General features: G+C 35.6%; 1 protein-coding gene across 6 annotated transcripts in view; it reads left to right on the top strand.

The window, feature by feature from the left end:
* The window catches only part of LOC145686806 (uncharacterized), a 48,590-nt gene that overhangs the window by 2,957 nt on the left and 21,227 nt on the right, over nucleotides 1-24,406 (top strand). For 5 of the 6 annotated variants that reach the window (XM_081760480.1, XM_081760481.1, XM_081760478.1 and 2 more), the window contains exons 2-4: nucleotides 4,788-5,077; nucleotides 9,301-9,562; nucleotides 17,520-17,701. In XM_081760480.1, coding sequence (XP_081616606.1) covers nucleotides 4,805-5,077; nucleotides 9,301-9,562; nucleotides 17,520-17,701 — 717 coding nt within the window. In that variant the 5' untranslated portion in view covers nucleotides 4,788-4,804. Of the gene's footprint in view, nucleotides 1-4,366; nucleotides 4,475-4,787; nucleotides 5,078-9,300; nucleotides 9,563-17,519; nucleotides 17,702-24,406 lie in introns of those variants that run through there. The other variant, XM_081760479.1, reaches the window with a different exon arrangement.

The following is a 24,406-nucleotide window of genomic DNA, read 5'->3' as shown; positions in this document are numbered from 1 at the left end:
TTCCTTACGTAGGAAACAGGCGCGTCAGTGATGCTACGTGTGCGCGTAAACGAGGATGTCGCTAAACTCACTAGCTTATGTTAAGTTAATTCTTTTCTTAACACATTTACTGGGATGATTTTGCTGTACGGTTTCTATAACTCAGACACTGCCTTTAGGAAACTATGGACAACTCGCTCGTTTATGGTATAATGGTGCTGGGTTCTATCCCTGTTCCAGTTCGAAAAGACTAACTAATAATACTATCGGGATCCGAACCTTGGATCTCTTTAGATACCTTCGTTATGACATCATTCATTTGCGAAGATTAAAGAACTGGAAACAAACAAATAACCTGACTCCCACGGTCCTGGGATTCGGGTGTTACACATATCACAGGCATATGCCGTATGCCCACCGTCGCTGTTGCGTCAACCCAAAGGTATACCCTTTACTACCTGTAAAAGAATACAAGGTGGGACAGATATGTGTGGTTAACACCAGACGAGTAGTGGGAGACGAAAGTAGATGTTTGCACCTCACTGCTTAAAAATACCTTACCTTGTGATATATTACTTTAGGCTGCATACGTCTTTAGAGTTTAGCATAGTTGATTCACTATAAAAATGTAAAATTACACTTTAATCTTCTTAAATTTTACTTTCTACTGATATTAAAAGGAAAAAAAATATTTCGTATAACACTTATATTTTGACTTATCATCATCGACACTGAAATATTTACATGTAAGCACCACACAGAACACTTTTGACTTATCATCAGAATTTTTATTTTCTTATTCGGTGGCCCAATTATTTACGGGACGGTATCGTTAACGCGCACGCTAATCACGATCTACAGTTACGATGCTAAAAATTCACTAGTGCACTGTTGAATAGTAGACTTTCATTGCTGGATAACGATGAGTTTAATATCCCATTCCTTGATGTACAGTGGGGTTCTTCTATATGTTCGTTACATTGGCGAAAGAAATATATAAGAATAACTTATTAACACATATGCATGTTCTCTTCTTCTTATCGGAACATCATTTATACACGTATCACTGCTCCCACATCTCTTGATGCGTTTTATATATATGAGAACTTAATTACTATCCATTTTAGTTGTGAAGTTTTAAAATCAAACTTATTTTGAGAGCGTATGTTGAATACGTTGAATTTGCTTAGCAGATGTCAACGCTCTTCCCGCTTCTTCGCGCGTCACATCGTTGCCAGTCCGACAGCGTAGGAATACACTAGCAAACTGAAATATAGTTCATAGAAAACATTAAGTTTTTGCTTCTTTATTTCACTAATGATGTAGAATGAATAACCCATAGGTTAATTGAAATCACTATAAAGGCACTGATAATTTCAATAAATCATGAAATTACTGATTACAACTAAATTTTACATTGTCACGTAAAATCTGTCATCACATGAGTTCTGCTGCGTGGGCGTTCAGCACAAGGGTAGCGAAAAATTTTTACCTTGTTTGGACTGACGGGAGAAGCAGGGCTGTCTGGAAAAGTGAGGCACCTTTTGGGTGACAAATTCCTGAGCATTGTTCTCCTCCAAATGTTAACTGGTTGCTTTTCATTTCTAAGAATCGGAGTTGAGGAAATACGAGGGCTGATTTAAAAGTTCATGCCAATTCATATCGTTATAATGGTAGTGGACTTAAATGTGTGAAAACTTTTAGAGGGTGTTTTGGGACGGAACCTAATGTCAAACACATGTCCCTGGGACATCAAAGTTTACAAAACGCTACGTATATAATTCTTTCCTGTACTAAGCCGCCGCAGAATGGGATATAAACTTCTCTTTCTGCCTTAGAAAGTGTTTCTCAATAGAGAAGTTGCGTTAGTGTATGAGTTTGACTTCATGAGGGCTGAGTATAACTACATTTTTTGCATATATGGCATAAAAATTGTAGGGCATAAAATCCGAATTTGCTTTAATATATAAACCAACTTGTGTTAGGTGGCTGCTAAAAACTACGAATACCAGCTAATCGAGTCAGGGCGGGGGGAAGGGAGGCGAGCCAAAGGAAAAGTGTGCGTCCGTAGGGAGCAGGCGCATCCGAGACGGTGTGTATACACGTAAGCGAGGAATGTGGAAAAATACTTAATATGGCATAAGAACACATGCATTGCGTATGGGAGAGGGTGCGTCCGTAGGAATCAACCACGTAAGCGACACAGGGTAAGCGCATAAATGAGGATATTGCAAAAAACACTTAAAATCGTATACAATGACATAGATTGCGTTACATGTAACTATTTCACACTAGTAGCAGCATAGTTGTAAACATAAAAATAGGTTGTGTACATCGTGCAGAAAAATCCTACCATTGGAAATTATTATTTAATATGTTAAACAACCGTATTTAATATGCATTGACTGATATTAATCCGAGTATGTTCCTTGTAATGGTTTGACATAGTAACATGACACTTGCAAACATAAAACTACTGGCGCAGTCTGGTCAGTTGAAGTTTAAGCGTTGTTTAGAAAAAAAGGAAAAAGTCGTGAATGTTAGCGTGGCGCTCGCACGTATACTAACGGCGATAATATTTTTTTCTAGACTCACAGTTTGTTATTCTTTTTACGCTTGTGTAATTTTTAACTTTATGGTAATATGAGTAATCAAAAGGAAATCCTAGCATGGCTAGATGGAGTCAGTGAAGTATAATGTATCATTTTCAACAGCTTTAAGTACTGTACTTAAACTGAGATTACTATATGTAATTGCGCAGTAATTATTGTTTTCTTCTATGTAACAACAAAGCGTTTGTTAGCAGTATTTATATATTCACTGTGTTTAACTACAAATATATCTAATTCTTGATACAGACAAAACCATTTGGTCAATACAACGCAAGCAATATTTTCTATGACATAAAAACTACTTGTGTTTGTAACATTTAAAAATTAGATGTCTTTAGATGTCAACATGAGTATATTTAATGACAGAAACAATTTTGTTTGAGTGAATATGAGCTGCTAAGTTAATATAATAGTATTTTTTTTAAAGGGACTTTTTGAGATTCTAAATATATGAGAACACCATTTCCATAAGTAAAACATAAAGTAAAATAATATTATTAAAATACATTTCTGTTGCATTATTAAGGGTTCTCATGGTTGATAGAAACTAACATCTTTCTGTAAACCCATGGTTGATAGAAACTAACAACAATACCAGAAACAAAAGAAAACAGACGCTCACACGTATATCAGCAGTGCGATATCAGAGGTATAGCAATCCAGGGTTGATAGCAAAATCATTGATGCAGATTTAGAATGTAGGGTGCACTTCGTAAAACGGTTTTATATCACTAACCTTCAATTCTCCTGCAGTGCAGAAAACAGTTAAGTTTGGGAAGATCTATCCCCTTGCAAGGTATATGACACATCCTGTAAATACTTACATGTGTCACACTAATAGCACCTACTTTTAAACTTTTATTTTTTGACATGCATTATCTTTATTTATGTTCTAGTTTTCAATATGAATTTTTTCATGTGATCCGTAGAATGTCAGAATTATTAGTTTTTTTATGCACCGTAAAATGGAATTCAATACAAACTTAAAATTGAAGGTGTTTAAAGGAAATTGTAGAGTTTCATGTTAGAACCTCTTGCTTTTATAGTAATCACCTTAAATTCATGGTTTATACATTATCTTCAAAATAAATCAGCCTTTCTAATAATACTGGTACAACTCACATTTTCTACGGATACGAAATTCGGGAATGTTCACGAAAACGATTTTTTGGACGTCCCTGGCGAAAGTCTCAGAACAATGACCTGGAGTGTCTCACGTAGCCAGGAATCTTAAAAGCATGACCTGAATTATCTCACGAGCCGGGAATTTTAAAAGCATGACCTGAATTGTCTCATGTAGCCAGGAATCTCAAAAAAGCATGACCTGAAATGTCTCGCGTACCCAGGAATCTCACCTCTATAAATTCCATAGAAAACTTCTAGGCTATATTGTACGAGGATGAGAAAACAGAATTGTACTTCTGAAGCTGCTATGTTTTCTCGAATGGGAAAAATCTAGTTTAACCATTCTCAGTTAAAAAATTATTTGCCAGAAACCAGAGAAGGTACCAAAGAGAGAGAAAGAACTTATTACAACAAAATGTCACTTGTCATACTAGATTGAGGTGTGTAAGTTGATAGTAAACCTAGTATAATAAACAAAAGGCATGTTCATATGAATTTGCACACTACACTACTACTTGAGTTTAGTACTTTTATTATTTTGACTGGCGTCTCTCTCTCTCTCTCTCTCTCTCTTTTTTTTTTTTTCTCAAGAAAATGAGCCCCAAGTGTTCCAACACAAACTTATTTCCAAAGGACGTAGGATGGGAAAATAGTGAATATTCAGGGAACAGGAAAAAGAATTTGTGGTCATGATTCCCACGAAGGTCGAAATATTGGAAACAGTTAACTAAAACTGAAAAAGTACAACGGTTGCAAAAGTAAGTCTATTGTTCTATATTAAGGTGTATTCTATAGCATCTATTAGTAATTTTACATAGACGTGCGTATTCTTTGTGCGATTGGCACTTCTTGCCAGAAGATTCTTTTGTATGTGCCTTGTTAGTTACTAATAAAGCTAGCCTCTGACACAGAGTCATCTTAGTTGTCAACATATATTTTCTCGTTAAACTTTAAGGTTTGTCATCCTCCTTTGTTGAAAATTACTTAAAATACCATTATAAATTATAAAATGGTGGCACTAGATGTTTTTTAACATTGTAATCTTGAGTGTGCTTTTTTTCTTCTTTGTAGGTTTTTAATGTGCAACAATGGGCACACTGGTGTGTCCTCTTTGTTGTAGAAAATCATTTGCAACGTGTTGGGACCTTAAGTATCATTTGGAGAACGTTACAACTTACTTGACCTGTTCCTCATGTAAGTCCAATTTCCAGAATTTAGAGAAGTTTGTAACCCATTTGGATAGCAACTGTAATCCACATCATGCTGATATTCAGAATGATGTTGAAGATGGAAAGGGAAACCAAATTGAAAAACCGGATCAACAAAATGAAGAGACTACGGAAACGCCTTCCACAGTAAAGGTAAATGTAATATGACGGAGCTCAGAAATATAATGTATAAAATTGTATGCCTATATATCAAGTATTTTTCCCAATTTAACTGAATGTCAATCAAGTGTACATGTACATACACAAAACGCTTTAAAAATGTATACATACTTTAAAACATGAGAAAATATATTCCTACCTGAGGAGATGAAATAAGGTAGAAAATTAGTGTGATGTTTGCACAACAGATGGCAGCAGGTACCAAGATGCCACCCTTAATAGACTGAAATAGTGATGTCGTCATTTCCTCTCCGTTACCATGGTGATCGCCATGTTTTTTTTCTATACAAACGCGTGAAGCGAATGGTGTATTTTAAAGTCTAGTACAAACAAGGACAACAGCTGTAAATTTATTTACAATTATAAAGTATTTTAACGACTAATAAAGCTGGTGAGAAACGGTACAGATTTAGAATATGGAAATGCGTTTAGGAAACTACGAAAAAATCAAGAAAATTCATAAAGAAAGACTAATATCCAAGGAACTTATTTCTAAAAACGTCACATCTCTAAGTGATAAGGTAGAAATCAAATAATTAATATAAACATCATATAATTCACCTTAAGAAGCAATTATATCCAATATAAACTCCCTAACATACAGTTTGACAAACTGTCGGCACAAGGAAAAGTGTAAAAATATACAATTTTTTAAAAAATAAAAAGTATCTTTTAGAACAATGTTCATTCTATTGGGACATTTACTTTTCTTATATCCAGTCTTCATCATGGAAATGCACAATATTAGTGCCTACAATACTTATAATAATAATAATTAAAAAAAGAGATGAAGAAGCCTTTGGAAATTTTCAATTCGGACCATCAGTGGATCGTAGATCAGATCTTTCCTTATATTCTCTATCAACTTTTTATTTATTTATTTATTTATTAGAAACAGTATAATAAGAAAACATCCACTTATGGTTCAGCATATATTCTTAACAACTGTTAAACATTAATCCTGTCCACGTATGCATGTTATGAAACTTATATTAATGAATCAAAAATTTTCCAGAATTATTTGTTAATATCTGATTATGAACAAGATGAGTACATTTGTTTTCTCTTTCTTTTTCTATATCTCTGTTTTTTAGTTTCGTTGATTAGAAATATTTAAAAAGAAACATAAATATTTCATGCAGTCTAATATTCGCAATTCAGAAATATTTCATCACTATTTTCGTTTTGCATTTAGACCCTTTAGGTATTTAAGCTACTTGTTGTTTAGAAAATAAAATGGCGATCACCATGGCAACGAAAAGGATGTGACGTCACACTATTTCAGTCTATAAACAGTCATTGGCAAATGATTAATATCAATAGCGGAAGCACGGTTAAAATTGTCGAATTGATACTGCAAAACAGAATGTGGGTGAGGTTTAGAGGCAATGGATATGTGAGTATGCCAGTAATTTTCCTTCACGGCTGAAGATTGCTCGTATACTTAACAATTTCGAAATGCATGGTACGATGTTAACTGGAAATCCAGTCGGAGGACGAACATTAGGAAGACCTGAACGCAGATGAGGGGACAGTATTAAGATGGATCTTGCAGAAATAGGAGTACAAAATAGATGCGGATCCAGTTGGCTAGAATAGAAGTCAATGAAGAGCTTTTCTGAACACTGTTAAATAAATCGAACCTCGCGGTTAAATAGGTCATAGAGTTAGTAAGTTAATTATGATACGGTCTTATGCAGACAAAAGCCAGGTGGAGCGACTTCGTACAACTACAAGTAATGAGTTTTCGGCTGTGATGCTGCAACGGCTTCTGAAATATAGGGGCTCGTATCCATACTACAGTAGGAACGTTATCTTGTTGATGATAAAACCACTCATTACTGTACATATAAACTAACTAACTAACTCTGTGGTCGATTTAACCCTAAGGTTCAATGCCACGTTCACAGCTCTCCACTGACTTCTATCCTTAGCCAACTGGATCCAGTTTCTACATTGTATTCCCATTTCTGCGAGATCCATCTAAATAGTGTCCAACCATCTGCGCCTAGGTCTTCCTAATGGTCGTTTTCCGATGGTCTTCCAGTTAAGACTTTGAAAGCGTTCCTACTTTCTTTCATTCTGGCTACATAACCTGCCGACCTGAATCTCCTATATTTGATGACCTTAACAATGTTTAGTAAACCGTATAAATTATGTAGTTCCTCGTTATGAAGTTTCCACCGTTTCCCATTATCGTTCCTCTTAGGTCCAAATATTTGTCTTAGTATTTTGTTCTCAAACACTTTCAATCTACGTTCTTCGTTCAGAGTAAGCAACCATGTTTCGCAACCATACAGAACAACAGGTATGATTGTCGTTTTATATATTTTATGTTTCAAATTCTTCGATAGAATTCGCGACGACAAGAGATTTTGAACTGAATAATAACACCAATTCCTGCTTTTAGTCAAGCATTTAATTTCTTCGTGAATATGGTTTTCGTCTGTTAATACTTATCCTAGATATTTAAAAGTATCCACTTTATCAAAAGTATTACAGTGGAGTCCCGGTAATCCGAACAGGTTCGGGAGGAATTTTTATGGCGAAAATACACAGTTTTAGGAAATTAATAACTAAAAGGATGAAAAAGGGTGCATGTTTTCGTAGAAAACAAAGTAAAGCTGCAGAATGTACTATACAAAGGTAATAATACTCCTAACGGAGAGATTTATAACTACTTTACGTACTGTACGTGGAAGAATAAAGGTTTCAAGTTTTCCCAACATTTTAAATATTTTTCCAGTATGGTACTTATACTAAAGTCAGAAAACGTGCTTTAAAATACTATACGCTATGTATTACAACACAATAGACCCATTCATCCGGTTCAAACCGCGATTTTACTGTTATTCCGGCTAATCCGAACAGGGTTCGGTCCCAATTAGTTCGGATTAGCGGGACTCAACTGTATTTGATAGTTTAACGCATCCATAACTTGCAATATTACGATCCCGACGAACTTCCATGTACTTAGTTTTCTCTGCATTTACTTCTAAACTCATGTTCCTGCAAGCGTTTAAGAAGACCTCTGCATTTCTTTCTATTGTTCTCCTATCATCCCCTATTAAATTTACATCATCAGCATATGCCATAACCTTGTGAATACCGTTCAACTCTAGGCCCTGGTTGCTAAATTTGATTTTCCTTATAGCGTATTCCAGAACAAAGTTAAATAATAATGGCGACAACGCATCTCCTTGTTTAAGGCCATTTTCGACGTGAAAGCTCGTGGATAAAAAATTTCCTACCCGGACTTTACTTTGGGATTCATTTAAACATATCTTAATTAATCTAATTAGCTTTCTCGATATTCCAAGTTCTGTAAGAACGTTGTGTAATGTTTCTCTCCTAACCAAGTCGTAAGCCTTTCTAAAATCAATAAATAGTTGATGTACCGGGGTATTGTAATCCCACTTCTTTTCGAGTATTTGTCCAATGGTAAATATTTGGTCGATAGTTGATCGATTTCGTCTAAATCCGCACTGATAATCTCCAATAATTTCATCTACGTATGGGATCAATCTTGCTAATAGAATGTTTGAGAGGATTTTATAGGATGTTGACAGAAGAGAAATGCCTCAATAATTATTACAATCAGTTTTGTCGCCTTTTCTTGTGAATTGGAACAATGATTGATTCTTTCCACTCTTGTTGCATTTCCTTCTTTTTCCTGATAAGAAGAACAAGTTTGTGTATCTTGTTCCACAGTTTTTCGCCTCCAGCTAAAATTAACTCAGGCGGAATTTCGTTTACATTCGAAGATTTGTGTTTCTTTAAGTTATGTATAGCGATTTCTACTTTTATTCGAATAGGTTTTGGAATATACGGTTCTGCAGTGTGTGCGTTGGAATATACGGTTCTACTTTCTCAACGCACATATTACTGTACATATATATAATATTACTAGGAACTAAAAAAAAAAATGTATATTCACACAAAGACACACACTGAAAACATATATGTACAATAGAGGCACGTGAAAATCAATTAGGAGATAAATAGTTTTTGAATCGTTTCCTCTTAAGATTTTCATTTGCAATTATGTTTAAAAAGACACAGTTTAACAGTTACTGGACTGACGAAGATAATTCAAAACATATTTTAGCCCAGCAGTTAGTATATAAAACATATTGTTTTTGTTGATGCCTGTGGAAAATAATATAAATTGTATCCATTTTTTTCTCTTACCTCAGAAAGAAGTCAGAAAGACTGTGGAAATAGAACCAACGTACCTAGAGGCAGCGTCTGATGGCGTAGCACATGATGGAGAATCTACTGACGATGAAGTAGTATGGAACAATGATAATGATAGTCATCCGCAAGAATCTGAAGAATCTGCATCGAATGTGGTAGCTGTTAAACAAGATGATGATGACAAACAGGCAGAAATTTCTTCTGATCTTTCGACCACAAATCCTACTAAAGAGAAACGGCAGAAAGAACAAGGCGTTAAAGGTGTGTTTGTAGAGTATATTTTCAAGAAGCTCAAAAGCTCAATAAAATGCTCCATGCATTAAAATCAATCAAACATGTTTTAAAACTAGATACGATTCGTAACTTGTATTTCGGACTCTTTCAATCTTTACTTTCATATGGTATAATCTTCTGGGGAAACTCCCAAAAAAGTAATATGTTGTTCGTTATTCAAAAAAGGGTTTTAAGAACTATGGCTGGGGCCAAAATAAACGACTCATGTAGACCAATATTTAAGGAACTTGAAATATTGCCTTTACCCTCGCTATACCTATTTCGTATGTTACTGTTCGTCAAAACCAACATTGAGGTATTTAACGCACCAGCAACCCATAAATACGATACAAGGCGTAAGGATAAAATCCCCAGGAAACAGCACTGCACTAATTTATACGAAAGAAATCCAACGTATATGGGTACCATACTATATAATAAGCTGCCTCTTTATCTTCGAAAGACAGAACAAAGAGGAGAATTTAAGCGATTATTGAAATCCTACTTATTACAACACTGCTTTTATTCCGTGAATTAGCTCTTAGGTGTATAAATGAATTTGATTATTGGTAGTATTTAAAATGTCTTTTTTTGTGTGTGTGTTTCTTTTGTATAGTAGATGTAGCGTAGTATTTTAATTAATTCGTATGTATATGTTAGAACTATGTATGTTTATGTATTTTTATATCCTGACGAGTCTTATTCATACGCACGAATTCGTGCAATATGTATGATCATAAAGACGAAATAAAATGAATGAATGAATGAATGAAAATGAAGTTAAGAGAAGAGGAAAATTTTGAATAGCAAGTGTTTGTGTCAGTCCAAAAATAACAAATCTTAATCAGATTTTCCGAATGCAATACTATTGTGCAAAAGCAAATGTTTTAGAAAATTGAAATTACAGTATGCAGAAATTATTTTATAGATTGGAATTATTTTTGGTAAATTAATAGGGCATCACTTGTGGCAGGATCTCTACCATGCTAGATTGTTTGATGAAGGATGGGAAGGCCTCTAAGTAGGGCTGTGCCGTGTCGTGATTTGGATATCAATAAAATATCGATCAGTAAATTTTCGGTATCGATATTTGAAAATATCAATCAATAGCATGAAATATCACTTCGTGGTAGCCAGGTGGTTAATGTGAGTGGTACTTACCACGGATACAAACTAAATTTGAATCGCACTTTAAGCAAAGTAGGTCCTGTCTCATATAGGCTCGGTGCGGACAATAAACGATAAATCAATCCAATTCAATCTGAACCGAGCGAGAGCAATTGTATTATTACGAGGGGAAGTCAGAAAGTAAAGGGATTTTTACAACTTCTCGCACTAGGGCTTGGTAACACTGCTAGTATCCAGTGCTGAATTAGTGTTGTTTGCAACACTTTTCTGCAACGTGCCACTCTTATTCCCGTGTTAGTCGTTGGAGTGTAGCAGACCGTTAAACTTTGCAGCTCCATTGTCGATCTGCACCAAGGAGGAAATGAGGGCAGTGATTCGGTTTTTGTTTGTGGAAGGTCTTAAACCTGCGGAAATTATTCGTCGAATGCAAGCGCAGAATGGTGACAGCTGTTTAACGCGAAGCATAAGGCACAAACGTTGGACATCTCTCGTAAACATTTGGCCCGTTATCGTTGCGAGGGAGATGGATTTATACAGCAAATCGTTACTGTAGATAAAACTTGGGTACATCATTACGAACCGGAAAGTAAGGCTGCGAGCATGGTTTGGAAACATTCATCATCACCAAAAGTTAAGAAATTTGACTGTTAACCATCAGCTAGTCATTGATGCGGTGCAAAATTGGTTACAGGTGCAACCGAAAAACTTTTTTTTTCTCCGACGGAAAAAAAAAAACTTGTAAAACGTTGGGAAAACTGCGTTAAAGTGCAGGATTATGTAGAAAAATAATATATGTTTCAGTTTTCTATCATTAGAATAAATGTATCTTTTCTCCAGTCTCTTTACTTTTGGATTTCTCCTCGTATAACTTTTTTTTTTTTTTTTTTTTTTTAAGACGGAATTAAAAATCTTTGAAACGTTGGGAAAAGTGTGTTGAAGTGCAGGGAGATTATGTAGAAAAATAATGTATGTTTCAGTTTTCTATCATTAGAATAAATGTAAATCTTTTCAAACGTCCCTTTACCTTTTGACTTCTCCTCGTATAACTTTTTTTCTTTTTTGAACTATTGAACCTATTGGCATGAAATTTGGTAGATGTAGGAGTGTTGATATACAGAATACAAATATGTAGTAGTTTACATGCACTGACTCAGTGTCAAGGATGGGGTACGGGGAGGTGGACCAAACATTTTGCTTTATTGAGCATGTGAAGAATTTGTAAGTACTTTATTAAAAATGGATTTTCCAGTTTACTTGTGAATTTTTTGTAACCTTTTTTTTTGTTCTTTTTTTGTGATATGTGGGCCCCGCGTAGCGTAGTCGCTAACGTTCTCGTCCTCGGTTCGAGCGGTCCCGGGTTCGATTCCCGGTGGGGGCACTCGGTCGGAAAAGTGTAAGAGAGCTTTTTCAGGCCAGTCATCCTGGTGTGAGTGAGGTTTTCGTGGGTTTTCCTGATTCACACCAGGAGAATGCCAGGATGGTACCTAACATATAGGTCCCAGGCCGCTTCCTTCCTTCCCTTGCTAGCCGAGGGACGTCATCTGTCAAACGTGACGGGCTAACATGGTCATAGACACCGAAAGCCCAGAAATCTAAATCTTAAATTTTTTGTGATATGGAAGAAGAAAAATGGATTTAAATATGTTAAAAAAAAATAGTGTATATTTTTGGAATGAAATAGGCTAATACTCACCGAAAGAAACAAAATATTCTCCTGAGTAGCACTTTCAGAAAACCCTGTTTCCATCTTCAGCCTAAAAACAATTTAAAGAGGATTTAAAACATAGGTGAGAAATGTGGATTGGTAAAAAATGGTTAAAAGGATTTCAAATAGGGAAATACAAGTCTGCTTGTCAAAAATAAACACATGTTAATGGTCACTTACTGTTCACTGCTTTTTCTTTACCTTCCAGTCGGCGAAAATAAGTAGTAAAAAGACTGCTCCAATTCGTATTTATATCTCCTTAATCTAGATTGAGTTTAGGTTTCTCTTCATGCATGTAATAGGCTTCTTTAATTTTTCGTTCAGTTATTGTTTTTGCTTTCTTTACCAAACATGAATTAGCAGTGCTATGGTTATTGTTTTTAAGATGCGATGCCAATGTGGATAACTGTTGTAATCTACTGGCTTTCGATGTGCTCAGCTATTTTGGTGCAAATATTCCTTTTTGTTTGACCTACTGTATATATATTTTGTCACACTGACATTTAATCCCATAAACGCCAGTACTTTCTTGAAGATCAGTAAAAATGCTTTAATTGCTGCAGCGTATATTTTTATTTTTTTTAAATTTGCTATTACAATAATTTCCATTGCGTTATACTAGCTGGTTTAGTTAATTTATATATACTTAAGGCTTAGGTTGATTAACACTCTCCTAGAATCTGCCCTGGGAATCCTAATTAGATTGTTATATTCGTACAGGATGATTTTGGTAACCAATCCTTGGACAGCTAGACACTAATGAAGAACTTTGGTTTCACAAACTTTTTTTGTAGTTTTTCGAAAAACTTTTTCATACAAAACACTAAAATCAACAATAACTTGCTGAAGTGTTGTTTATCACTATACACATTAAATCACAACTTAACGGTACCAATATAAACAACCTACTATGTTATTCGCACACGGGTCTCTACAGTTTAAAATGTTTCATGAAGCGTATGTAAATTGTAATATCGCAGATTACAAATAGAAATATTAGCACCAGGTTGAAAGAACTCCTAAGGGAGTCGCGAGAAGACAAAGAACCCATTTTTGAGTTATCTAAGCATCTTATCCTCATTACAAGATGCGAGTGTTCTGCACCGACCTTGTTCAAATATTGAAAGAAAATTGTATAAGGCATATTACATTAGATGAAAGAAAATCAAAACTAAACACTGGTAAAGGAAATCTAGATAGAGATTGGGATGACATCATTCTTAATTACATCAACTAAAGCAAAAAACAAATATCAGCTCAAAATCACTATTGAGTTTTGTTAAATATAATTTAGCCAAAATAATAATAATAATAATAAAAATATAGTATGGATGTTTATACCAAATAGGATAACAATATGATGTAGCTACATTGAACATTCGTCCATTCAAGTAGTCTTTCGCTAAACTACGAGAACAGTATTTCGGAATTCTTTTCTACAAGTATCCATTTGCTTGGAAAAATGTGAAGTATAAAGGGTTGATTCAGGAGGAGTGTCGCATAATTTGTGAGGTGATTCTACATGTGAAAATAAACCGAAAAAGTCCTATGAACATATGTCCGATTTTCGATCGTTACGAAGCTTGAGCGTATTGAAGACTACACACATCCATGAATGATTATGAAAGACAAGTGTGAATATTACCTACCGAAATGTTGTGTAGGCGCTGTGGTAGACAGAATAATGGTGAGACACATGACTGACTGATCTAGACTTCTGTTTATGAGGCGGTTTAACGGGTGATGCGTACCCTACGAAGATGTATACACGTGAAGAACTTGCCACTTGCATCACCGACTCAGTCGCCTGCATTAAAGCCCGCCGAGATGATGTTCGATGTGCAACACAACACACCCTCCAACGCGTTGACAATTGCCTTGTATAACTCGGCTATAGAAACTAACAAAAAAATTTTCTCCGACTTTTCTTGCATCAGCTAACGTCGTTTCGTATTTGCTATTGTTCAAGAATATTTTCCACCTAGCGAGAACTGGCAACAGTGAAAGGAAGTCAAAAAAAAGTGAAGGTAAATGGTGGCGAGTGGAGTAGTAGAACAAATTACCGATGGCAAAATTATTTTAAAATGAAGTATAGAATCGACTTTTTGTATTTTGCTAAAGAATAACTTCATCTATAGTGAAATCCAAACAAAAATTCATAAAGAGAACAATTTAAACGCAGAAAGATTTGTTATTTTGCCCACATATTAAAAACAAACGGAAGAACAAAGGAATCACGTGTGTTAATAATATAGTTATTTGTGGTTTATTGGAAAGAAAAGTTTTAGTGTGTGAAATTTCATATAATATTTCGCCTTATTTCTCATCAGAATACACACATATATATGTTTCATTATTTGTTTGTTAAAATCTTGTGTGAAGTTCTATTAAGTAAAATTGCAAGAAGTGATTACTAAACGTATCAGTGCAAGTATTTGAATATGCTCATAGCATTATAGTAAAGAATACGTCTGAAAGATACATAATTTTATTGTACCAAAGTATAAGTTTAACCATACCAATCTTTTGATTTTTTCAGTATAAAAAAAAAAGTCATTGATTAACAAGGTAGGTTTATTCAACATTCTGTAATGTATGGAATTCTTCATGGTGTATAAAGAATAATCTGCTTGACATGGAAAGATTTAATTCATCAACTCCTTATATTTTAACAGACATATAAGTGTTCATATATGCAAGAGTGTGGAAGCCTTAGAGAGCAAAGGCACGAGTGCTGTTCATATGCTATTATTTATGCAAAAGAATGTTGTTATACTGTATTAATATGTTAACTTCAGAAGTAGTCAACGAGGTTGTCCGGAAGTAATACTCTATTGAGAGGGAATTATAGTACCTTTGACGGGTTTTACTTCAGGATAAATTCGAGATACTTCTAACAAAATTTCAGGCAACTGAAATTTTTCTGACCATTTCAAGGTAAGCACTGATAAATGTCAGTTATTAATCAAATACTTTATTGAGCCCTTCTGACTACTGCAAGTACACAGGATTATAATACGTTTTCGGACTTAGCTGTTTTCTAGCAGCTACAGAATAATACTCCCCTGGACCGGGCTGCTTCACCGCAGCTACACTTGAGATGTGTGGGTGACTTTTTGAACACCTCTTGTAGGGTGAATCAGTCTTGTGACCCACCATTATTCTGTCTACGACAGCACCTACACAGGTTTTCGGTAAGTCTTGTCTTGCCACACTTTGTCTTCATAATCATTTATGGATGTGTGTAGTCTTCAACCCGCTCCAGTTCCGTATCGATTGAAAATCTGACACATGTTCATAGGACTTTTTCGGTTTATTTGGAGATGTAGAATCACCTCACAAATTATGTGAGATTCCTCCTGAATCACCCTGTATAAAATAATGAAAATAAGGTAATTGTTTGATAGTGCACTAAATCGCATAATAATTATATTCATATTTGTTGTATAGTTTATAGAAAGAAAATAGTAGTTCCCATAATTTTTCTAGAGATTTCAGTTTCGTCAGTAAGCATTGATATAATTTGAAATCCTTCTTATAATTTCCGATGTGTTGATATAACTAAATATGTCAGAGCCTGTTGGATACTATAAGCTTTTATTTTTTCCTCAAGAGGAGTGCCACATGTACATTCGAAAAAGTGACATAAAAACACAAGTAGATGAGTAATTCATTATATTTTGATGTGTTCCATACGCTCCACAAGTAATGAATAATAAGTAAATACATCGTAAATGATTTTTATATTGATGCCCCTAAACTGAGAGCTCGTATAACCAACATTTCAATAACTTCTGTCTGCTTTAGTGTTTTCTCTTTATAAATAAATAAATAAATAAAAAAAAAAAGACAATTGAATAAAATATCTATATATTAAAATACTATGTTTATATGTTTGTGGTCAAGAAAAGTTTATATGTTTGTGACCAATTCCTTTCGACAATGAGATCTCGAAACCACAAGCTCTAGAAACGTGCCGTTTTCACTGGTCGATTCCAAATTTTGTGTAGGTTTGTCAGTTCTCATTCAAATTTTCAAAAACTTGTCTTTATCTTTGTTTTCCACATTTTAGGCGTCGTTTGGATCCTATTAACTTAATAATATTGCCACTAGGACGTTAAGGTTGATACCCTTGTGAAAGACAACCAGTGGAGGAGGAGCTATGTATAGCGGGTTGGTGGATATTTCAGGCGTTTTGCTTTAATCTGAATTACAAAAGGTATTGCAAGCTGGCAACATCGAAGGCTTGTAAACTCACAATGAGGCCTACTCGGATATGGAATTATAAGAAAAAAATTGCATTTGGTATCATCTATCGCTTATCTAAGTTTGCCACAAACTCACCCCTACATTCTATGTATTAAAATTCTACATTTACGTGTGTCGGTATAGTGTAGCATAAATATACCGTTTCACCCACAGAATTGACATTATGATTTTATGAATAAAATTAATAACTTTTTTTTTTTTTTTTTTTTCATTCTTAGTTCGTGATTTCATCACAATAGCAATTCACTCCCTTTAAGAGTCTTCCTGTTTTTTTATTTATGTCCGTAAATGGACTTCTGCAGATGTAGTGAGAAGCGGGAATGAGAGTCGCATTCATATTAGAACGGTGCGCTGTGTAAACAGCAGGTTCAGCTATTATATATATAAAAGATACTTGTGAAGTCGAATCTTCATTAGTGTCTAACTGTCGAAGGCTATAGGATTGATTGCCGAAAGTATACAAGGAATCTAATAATCCGGTTAGAATTCTGTGGGCACACTATAGGTGGGTGTTGGTTAATAATAAAGAAAGGTGTCGATTTTCTTTGCTGAAATGCTGTAAATATTAACTCAGCCGATTGGGCCGTTTTCTCCCACTCTTGGCTTGTCAAGTACGAACAACAAACACATGGTAAGTTGAGTGGGTGCCTAGATCTGACCAAAATTGTTCCCAGTTGGGGACCTCGCGTCTTCTTAAGGGCGACAGTAAATTTAACAGAAAATAGGGTCGATAGATCTTTTTAGAAAAATAAAAATGATTGAAAGAAGATGAAAACATTTATAAAATTGTTTTTGTACTTATATTTATTTCAAATACTTCCATTTTTTGTGTGTTATGTGCAGGCAGAAGGCGCGGAGCATCCAAAACAAAGGAGATAAAGACTGGTGACAAACCAATTGAAGAAGCTGTTTCTGCCCAAGATGAAGGTACAACGGAATATTCATGTATGAATTGTGGAATGACTTTCACATCGGTGTTGGACCACATTAGAAACCATCACGGAGGACAAGAAGTTGTTGTGCAGGTAATTGTTAAATCATGTTATGTTGTTCAACAATATATTATTTTCCGAAGGAATGGAAGATTTTTTTATTTATTATTTTTCGAGTTTAACGTCCTACGTATATGCACTGAGGCTAAGGGAAACATTACTGACTGTGAGATGGATGATAATGGTGGAATGACGGAAGTGGGAGGAGGAAACAGCAGAACCCCCAAGAAAATCCACTTACACGGTATTTGTCCACCACAGTGATCACTTGACGGGAGCTGGAATCGAACCAGGGAGCCCACGCATCAGAAGTGAGCGTTGTGCCATTGAGTCACCGCGGCCCCAAATGCAGGCATACTCGATTATCGCTGTTATAATTGCCACGAAAATTTCCGCAACAATCCTCATACATAATGCGTGTAAAATTAGTGATTTATCTTAATCAAAACAAAATATGAGCAAAGCAAATCACTTTTAATAAATAATACGAGCGTGGATTGGAAAGTTCGTGGCCTGACTAGAAAGGAAGCTATTATTTTATGTTTCTATACATTAGCTTCGTATCTATATCCGTCTGTAGTCACTGTGTGATTTTCATTTTTCTGTTGTTTCAGTGAGGCGTTTATAAAACGCTAAGCCAGCGAATGACGGAAATTTGTAACATGGAGAAAATCGAACATCGAACTGTCATTAAGTACCTACATAAAAGAGGCTTAGCACCACAGGAAATTCATATGAACATGGTAGAGACACCAGGAGACTCTACCCCCTCGTATTCCGCGGTTAAAAGAAAGAAAAAAAAAAGTGGGTATCCGAATTTAAGCGTGGCTCAAACAGCATTGAAGATGACATTCGCAGTGACAGGCCTTCAACGTCAACCACTACAGAAAATATCAATAAAATTTGTGTACATAATTTTGAATGACCGCAATATCAAAACCCAAAAAATAGCTGAGACTGTGGGTATTTCTGTGAGCGAGCACAAAACATTATCGTAAACGAATTAGGGTATTCTAGGGTGTCCGCGAGATGGGTACCCATGTTGCTTTCAGTTGAACACAAACATAGTCGATTCATCTTTTCCCGTGATTGTTTGGAAGTGATCCAGACGAGTTTATTGGCAGATTTGTGACTATGGATGAAACATGCGTACACCATCTTGCACCGGAATCAAAACAACAATCGAAGCAATGGAAAATACTTGGATCTCCTGTTCGAAAGAAAGCCAAACAAATTTTGTCGGCAAACAAGGCTATGGCATTAATTTTTTGGAATGCTAGGGGCATTATCCTGATTGATTTCTTGGAAAAGGGAAAAAAACTCTTAATTTTGAATACTACTGCACCCTTTTGCGGCGTTTGCGTGAGGAAATCAGAAAAAAGCCAAGAATGCTGTGAAGAAAGGTACTACTTCACAAGGACAATGCGCGGGATCACAGGTCCCTTGCATCCGTAGCAGAAATTCATTCCTGTGGGTTCGAACTGTTGCCGCACTCACCCTATTCGCCTGATCTGGTCTACTCGGACTTTAACTTGTTTAGAAACCTGAAGAAGATTTTGGGGGTTCAGTGATTTTCTTCGGATGCAGAGGTGAAAAGTGTTGTACTGGGATATTTTGCAGGCTCGAGGAATCATTTTTTAAAAAGTGAGATAGAAGCGTTACCAGAGAGATGGCAGAAATGTATCCCAGTCGAGGGGGGATCACGTGGGAAAATAAAACATAACTTATCCAAATATTTTATAATTTTGTAGGTCAGGCCAGGAACTTTCCAATCCACCCTCGTAGTGTTACAGTTTCAACAATGCATCATTCCCTTCATCAGACACATGATCAGAAACTGTAACACTGTTATTTATTAAAAGTGATTTGCTTTGGTAGGATTCTGTTTTTAATTAAGGTGAAGAAGTTCCAAAGCTACAATGAACGGCATTCATGATGATTAATGCCAAGGATTTTCACATCTGTTAATTAAATTTTACATGCGAGTTGAGGAATATGTTAAACGTGTTACGTAAAAAAACAAGATTATTCTGTAATCTTTGTTTATATATCTGTACCTGAGAGCATGATGTGCGTAAGTCCAATTATGGCGAAAATGAGTTAAAACTAGTTTTATATATCTTTCGGAGGTCTGCAACGAATAGTTGGTTGTACTTTGTTCTATACGGGTTGCTGACGTAATTAACCAAGTCTAAAATATAGTATGTCTAGTATGTATTTAGTGCTTAAGTAAGTATTTTTTTGCTGTTTTCTGGAAAACAAGGATTTGTGACTTACGCACTTCTTGCTCTCTCACACACATATATATAAGGAATATGTTTGTACATACAATTATTCTTTCTAAGATTAAAATTAATGTAGAATTATCTGGTAAAATGTTTCGTGTGTTTAAAAGTCGCTAACAAAAGTTTCGTGGGGAGCTTTCAATTTATTCGCACTGCTGCTCTTACTATAAAAGCGAAGTGCTAGAAGAGCGCTACATGGAGAATAAAGACTTGAATTAAATGTAATTATGGCTCATACATAGAGAAATTGGACTGCAGCTTCTGCCACGGTGATTTGAAATTCGAGCGCAAAAATTGGAATTTTGGGGTCAAATTATAAACCACAATAATTGAGGTATATGTGTGTAGCATAGGCTAGCTCTCGCAATAATGTCCCGTTAATCTGATGTACACATTCATAGTGGAAACTATGAAAACTGATATTGCACAGATTGCATCAAGTTTCGCACTCACCACTCTTCTTTCCATGCGGATTATAGCAATTTACTCAGGGAGCACTTTAAGATTTGTCTGGAACTCTCTTCGGGCTAAGCAGTTAGCATACGTGCCTGTGGCGTGGGAGACCTGGGTTCGATTCCCGGCGGGAGCTCATGTGGTTCGGATTCCACGTTAATCAGTAGGTCCACGTCTCATATAGCCTCGCTGCTGAAAGGGACGCTAAACTAAACTAAACTCAAACAAGATTTGCATTAACATGGTTCGACGAAACTAATTGTGTGTGATATGTTAAATGCATGTGTCCAGCATTCTGACAAATCTTACTATTGCTCACGAGTTATATGTTGTGCAGGAGCGAAGAGAGGTGAATTGCTCAAACGAACGCGTTCCGCCAAGTGTAGAGAAGCAGTTAGACGTTCTTATACTACTAACGTCCCTCTGTCAAGTGAAGTGGTGGGAGCTCCTGCTTGGTGAGATTAGGAGAGCACTGAATGAAAAACGTAAGTCGTGATATACAATAACCAATGACAATACAGAAGTAAACTTGCAATGCACGTCATTGATAAATGTCTTCTACCATCCTATATCTATGCCATCTACATGCAGACAACGAAAGATTACCTTATTAGCCAACATTGCAAGTAGCTGATCTCAACATAGAAAAATTAGCACACGAACACATTAACAAAGAAATGTGACTTGAATAAAGAATACAATGGAGTCTGTAAGTTTTACGTCCCACGATTATGGCAGCTAGGCTAAAGGAGATGTTGATGATGAAAATGAATGAAATAGTGGAATGAAGAAACTGGGAGGAAACGGTAGAACCCCGAGAAAATCCCCCCACTCGGTCGTTGTCCACCACAAAGCTTACTTGGCGCATGCTGGGATCTAACCAAGGACCTCATGCACCAGAGGTGAACGTTCTACCACTGAGCCATCGTGGCCCCTTGAGAATATTGAGCTAGTCTCAGATTCGTCAGGGGTCACAGACACTCAAAATTAATTACGATATTCCCCCACAGTTCATTGAATTCTCTTCAGCATTACGTAATTTCTCGATTTTTTTTTTCAATACAAATAGTCTTTCATCTATCGACTCAGACCTTTTTATCGAAGTTTTCGGCTCTGTTATTTCTGCCCTTATATGGCCATCTTATTCTGTCTTATGAATATTCATAAATTCCAGAACAAAAAGACAACCTAAAATAGTGTCATCAGTGTTGTCCTTGTACAAAATGGCTATACGCACGATACACGATCGTCTTATATCGGCCATCAGAGGCGTTAAGATCGTGGTATTCTTTTTTACTGAAACATTTGTTTGATAGAACTGAAAAGAGAATTGTAAATTAAACATGTGGGTGTAATTTGACAAAATGACAGGTTGACATATATGCACGAGTAGTTCATTATTAAGTTTGCTAATCTCGCTCATAAATTAACAGAGCGGGAATCGAAACTAGAGTACGGTGAATAACTACTACTTGCTTTCAACGATTCCGACAAAGATAGATGAATCATACTCTCACATGAGGATCATTGTGGAAAATTGTTCCCCTTTCGGTACACTAAAAGGTTCAAACAAGGCGGTACTCATTTCTAGTGTCTGGCGACGAATCTTGGCATCTCAGTGTCTCTTTTCGAAATGTCTTTGATCACTTGTCTTCACAATGATAAACTATTTTGTCACTGCAATGGTGGTCGGTCGCTAGTAACAATGAAATGTTTTATAGATCACTTACCGATATGTGATCTGCACACTGTCTTTTGTGTCCGTTCGTAAGAGCGTGGTTGCTTTCCGAGCGGTGATGCTCTAAGCATTTTTATGGTCTCACTTGTATTAAATGCATCTACTTCTTTAATCTACTTTGTAGCACAAATCTAGAGAAAAGAATCTCGAAATCAAACATGATTTTGGTTTTTTATCTATTGGGATCTGGTTTCATGTTTCATACTCTTTGAGGTTCTTTCTTTTCTTCTTTTTTCACTGAGGTTGCGATTTTCCATAGAGATTACTTGCCTGATTCTGATACTTTTCCCGTGCTAAATACCTTGCCTATCATGTATTGACTGCTAAGAGAGGATCGAATTATTAAGATTTTATCATTATCCTCTTTCTGTTAGGAAGAAGTATGCTGAAAATGGGGACAATCCCCAGCTAACGCAGTATAATTTTAAACTTAACAGATGTCTGTTATTCTTCACAGAAGAAACCAAAAGAAAATATCATTGATTGTAAAATTATGTACACCGCAATATGTGATAGACGTTTTCTTTAGAAGCAGTGTTTCATGAATAAACTAATATTTTTCTTTTAACAAAAGAAACACTGACCAAAGCACTGACTGACCAAATATTGTTACAAATTATAATTTAAAATAAAGTGGGTTTTAAGCTTTGGTCAGTGTTTCTTTTGTTAAAGTAATCAATCCAAAGCCATGGATAGTCTTAATATTTTTCATATCTTGTTATCGGTTTTGTCGAGCGAGTGCTATACTTATGACAATAAATAATATGACAAATCAATCTCTTACGTTATATATCTTATCTCTCTCTCTCTCTCTCTCTCTCTACATATATATATATATATATAAATGAAAGTGACTATGTTGGTGACTTAATAACTCTTAACCCACCCGACCGATCACGACTTTTCAACATAGATGAGGTTCGGGCCTGGGATGTTTTTTTATCATTTCACTTTGACGGTACAACCTAAGGAAGGGGGAAGGCGGAGATGTACAAAAATGATCGAAAATAACCGATATTATTGTCGAATCCATAGTTTTCGAGGTCTCTGAGATGAACACTGACACTTCTGATGCCGTTTAAATCCAAAAATGAAATGAAATTTTTTAGTTTTACGTCCCACGCTAATGCCGATTAGGCTAAAGGAGACGGTGATGATGAGAGATGAATGAAATGGTGGAATGAAGAAAGTGGAAGGAAATGGGAGAATCCCGAGAAAACCCACGCACACGGTGTTTGTCCACTACAAAGTTCACTTGGCGGGAGCAGGGTTTGAACCCGAGACCCCAAGCACCAGAGCGTTTAAATCCAAATTCAGCCCACAATAGTAATATGTAATTTTTATTTATATGGATTACTTATTATATTCTGACATTTCATTATATTTTCTTTTGTTTCGATTTGAGAGCGCTTCAGGAATAGTAAAAAGTGGCTGACTAAGGAAACATAATTTTTCTTATTTCAACCCAGCGAAGCGGGTAATAGACGTTAGTTATTATCAGGGCCCGGATGTTGTTGTCTTAATATTTTCTAAAAAGTGACCTATAAAATGACACTAAAATTCCTGTAAAATGACCCTAAAAATCACAAAAAAATGACCTTAAAACTTACGTTTTCTTAAACGTTTATTTCGTTAAACATTGACATTTTTTAATAATCATTGGATTTTTAATTAACATTTCTCACCCATACTCAAAAAGTATTGTTTCACTTAGTTGCAGTCCATTGATCATTCATTTCTATTGATCAGTCCATTGTACGGCATTGTAAGTATTGAAAGTGTCAATTCACTCCCGAGTTGAAGCTAGGTAGCATTCTTAAACAATAAAAGTTCGCAAGTGAAGACTACATGAAAATAATAGAAACCTGTTTAAAATCCTTGTACGCCTTCTAATCCATTTTTAGTTTTTCACGTGATCACATCCTTTGTGGTCAACAACCCAAAACTATCTGTTTGGCCACCTACCAACCCCCACCTTTCGTTAACCAGCTACAGCTTAGTTTTCATTAGCTTGTTAAGAATGCAGTTTTTTCACCCCAATAGTCAGGAAGCAAGAAAAGAGATTATTCAACTTCGTCTTTTCCACATTCGTAAACAGTGTTCATTTAAAGATTTCCTTATGTAGAAGAAAAAAGAATAAAAAGACCATAAGTGACCTAAAAGCTACCTTAAAATATTAAAAAATGACCTGAAATTTCAAAACGGCAAAAAGTGACCAAAAGTTGACCCGAAAAAACTATATTTTTAGAACCTAGAGTTGAT

This window comes from Thermobia domestica, chromosome 5 (genome assembly GCF_964235325.1).
Source record: "Thermobia domestica chromosome 5, izTheDome1.hap1.1, whole genome shotgun sequence".
Classification (NCBI taxonomy): domain Eukaryota; kingdom Metazoa; phylum Arthropoda; class Insecta; order Zygentoma; family Lepismatidae; genus Thermobia; species Thermobia domestica.
The sequence above is the reverse complement of the archived record's forward strand: the minus strand, read 5'-3'. Positions and strand labels throughout refer to the sequence as shown.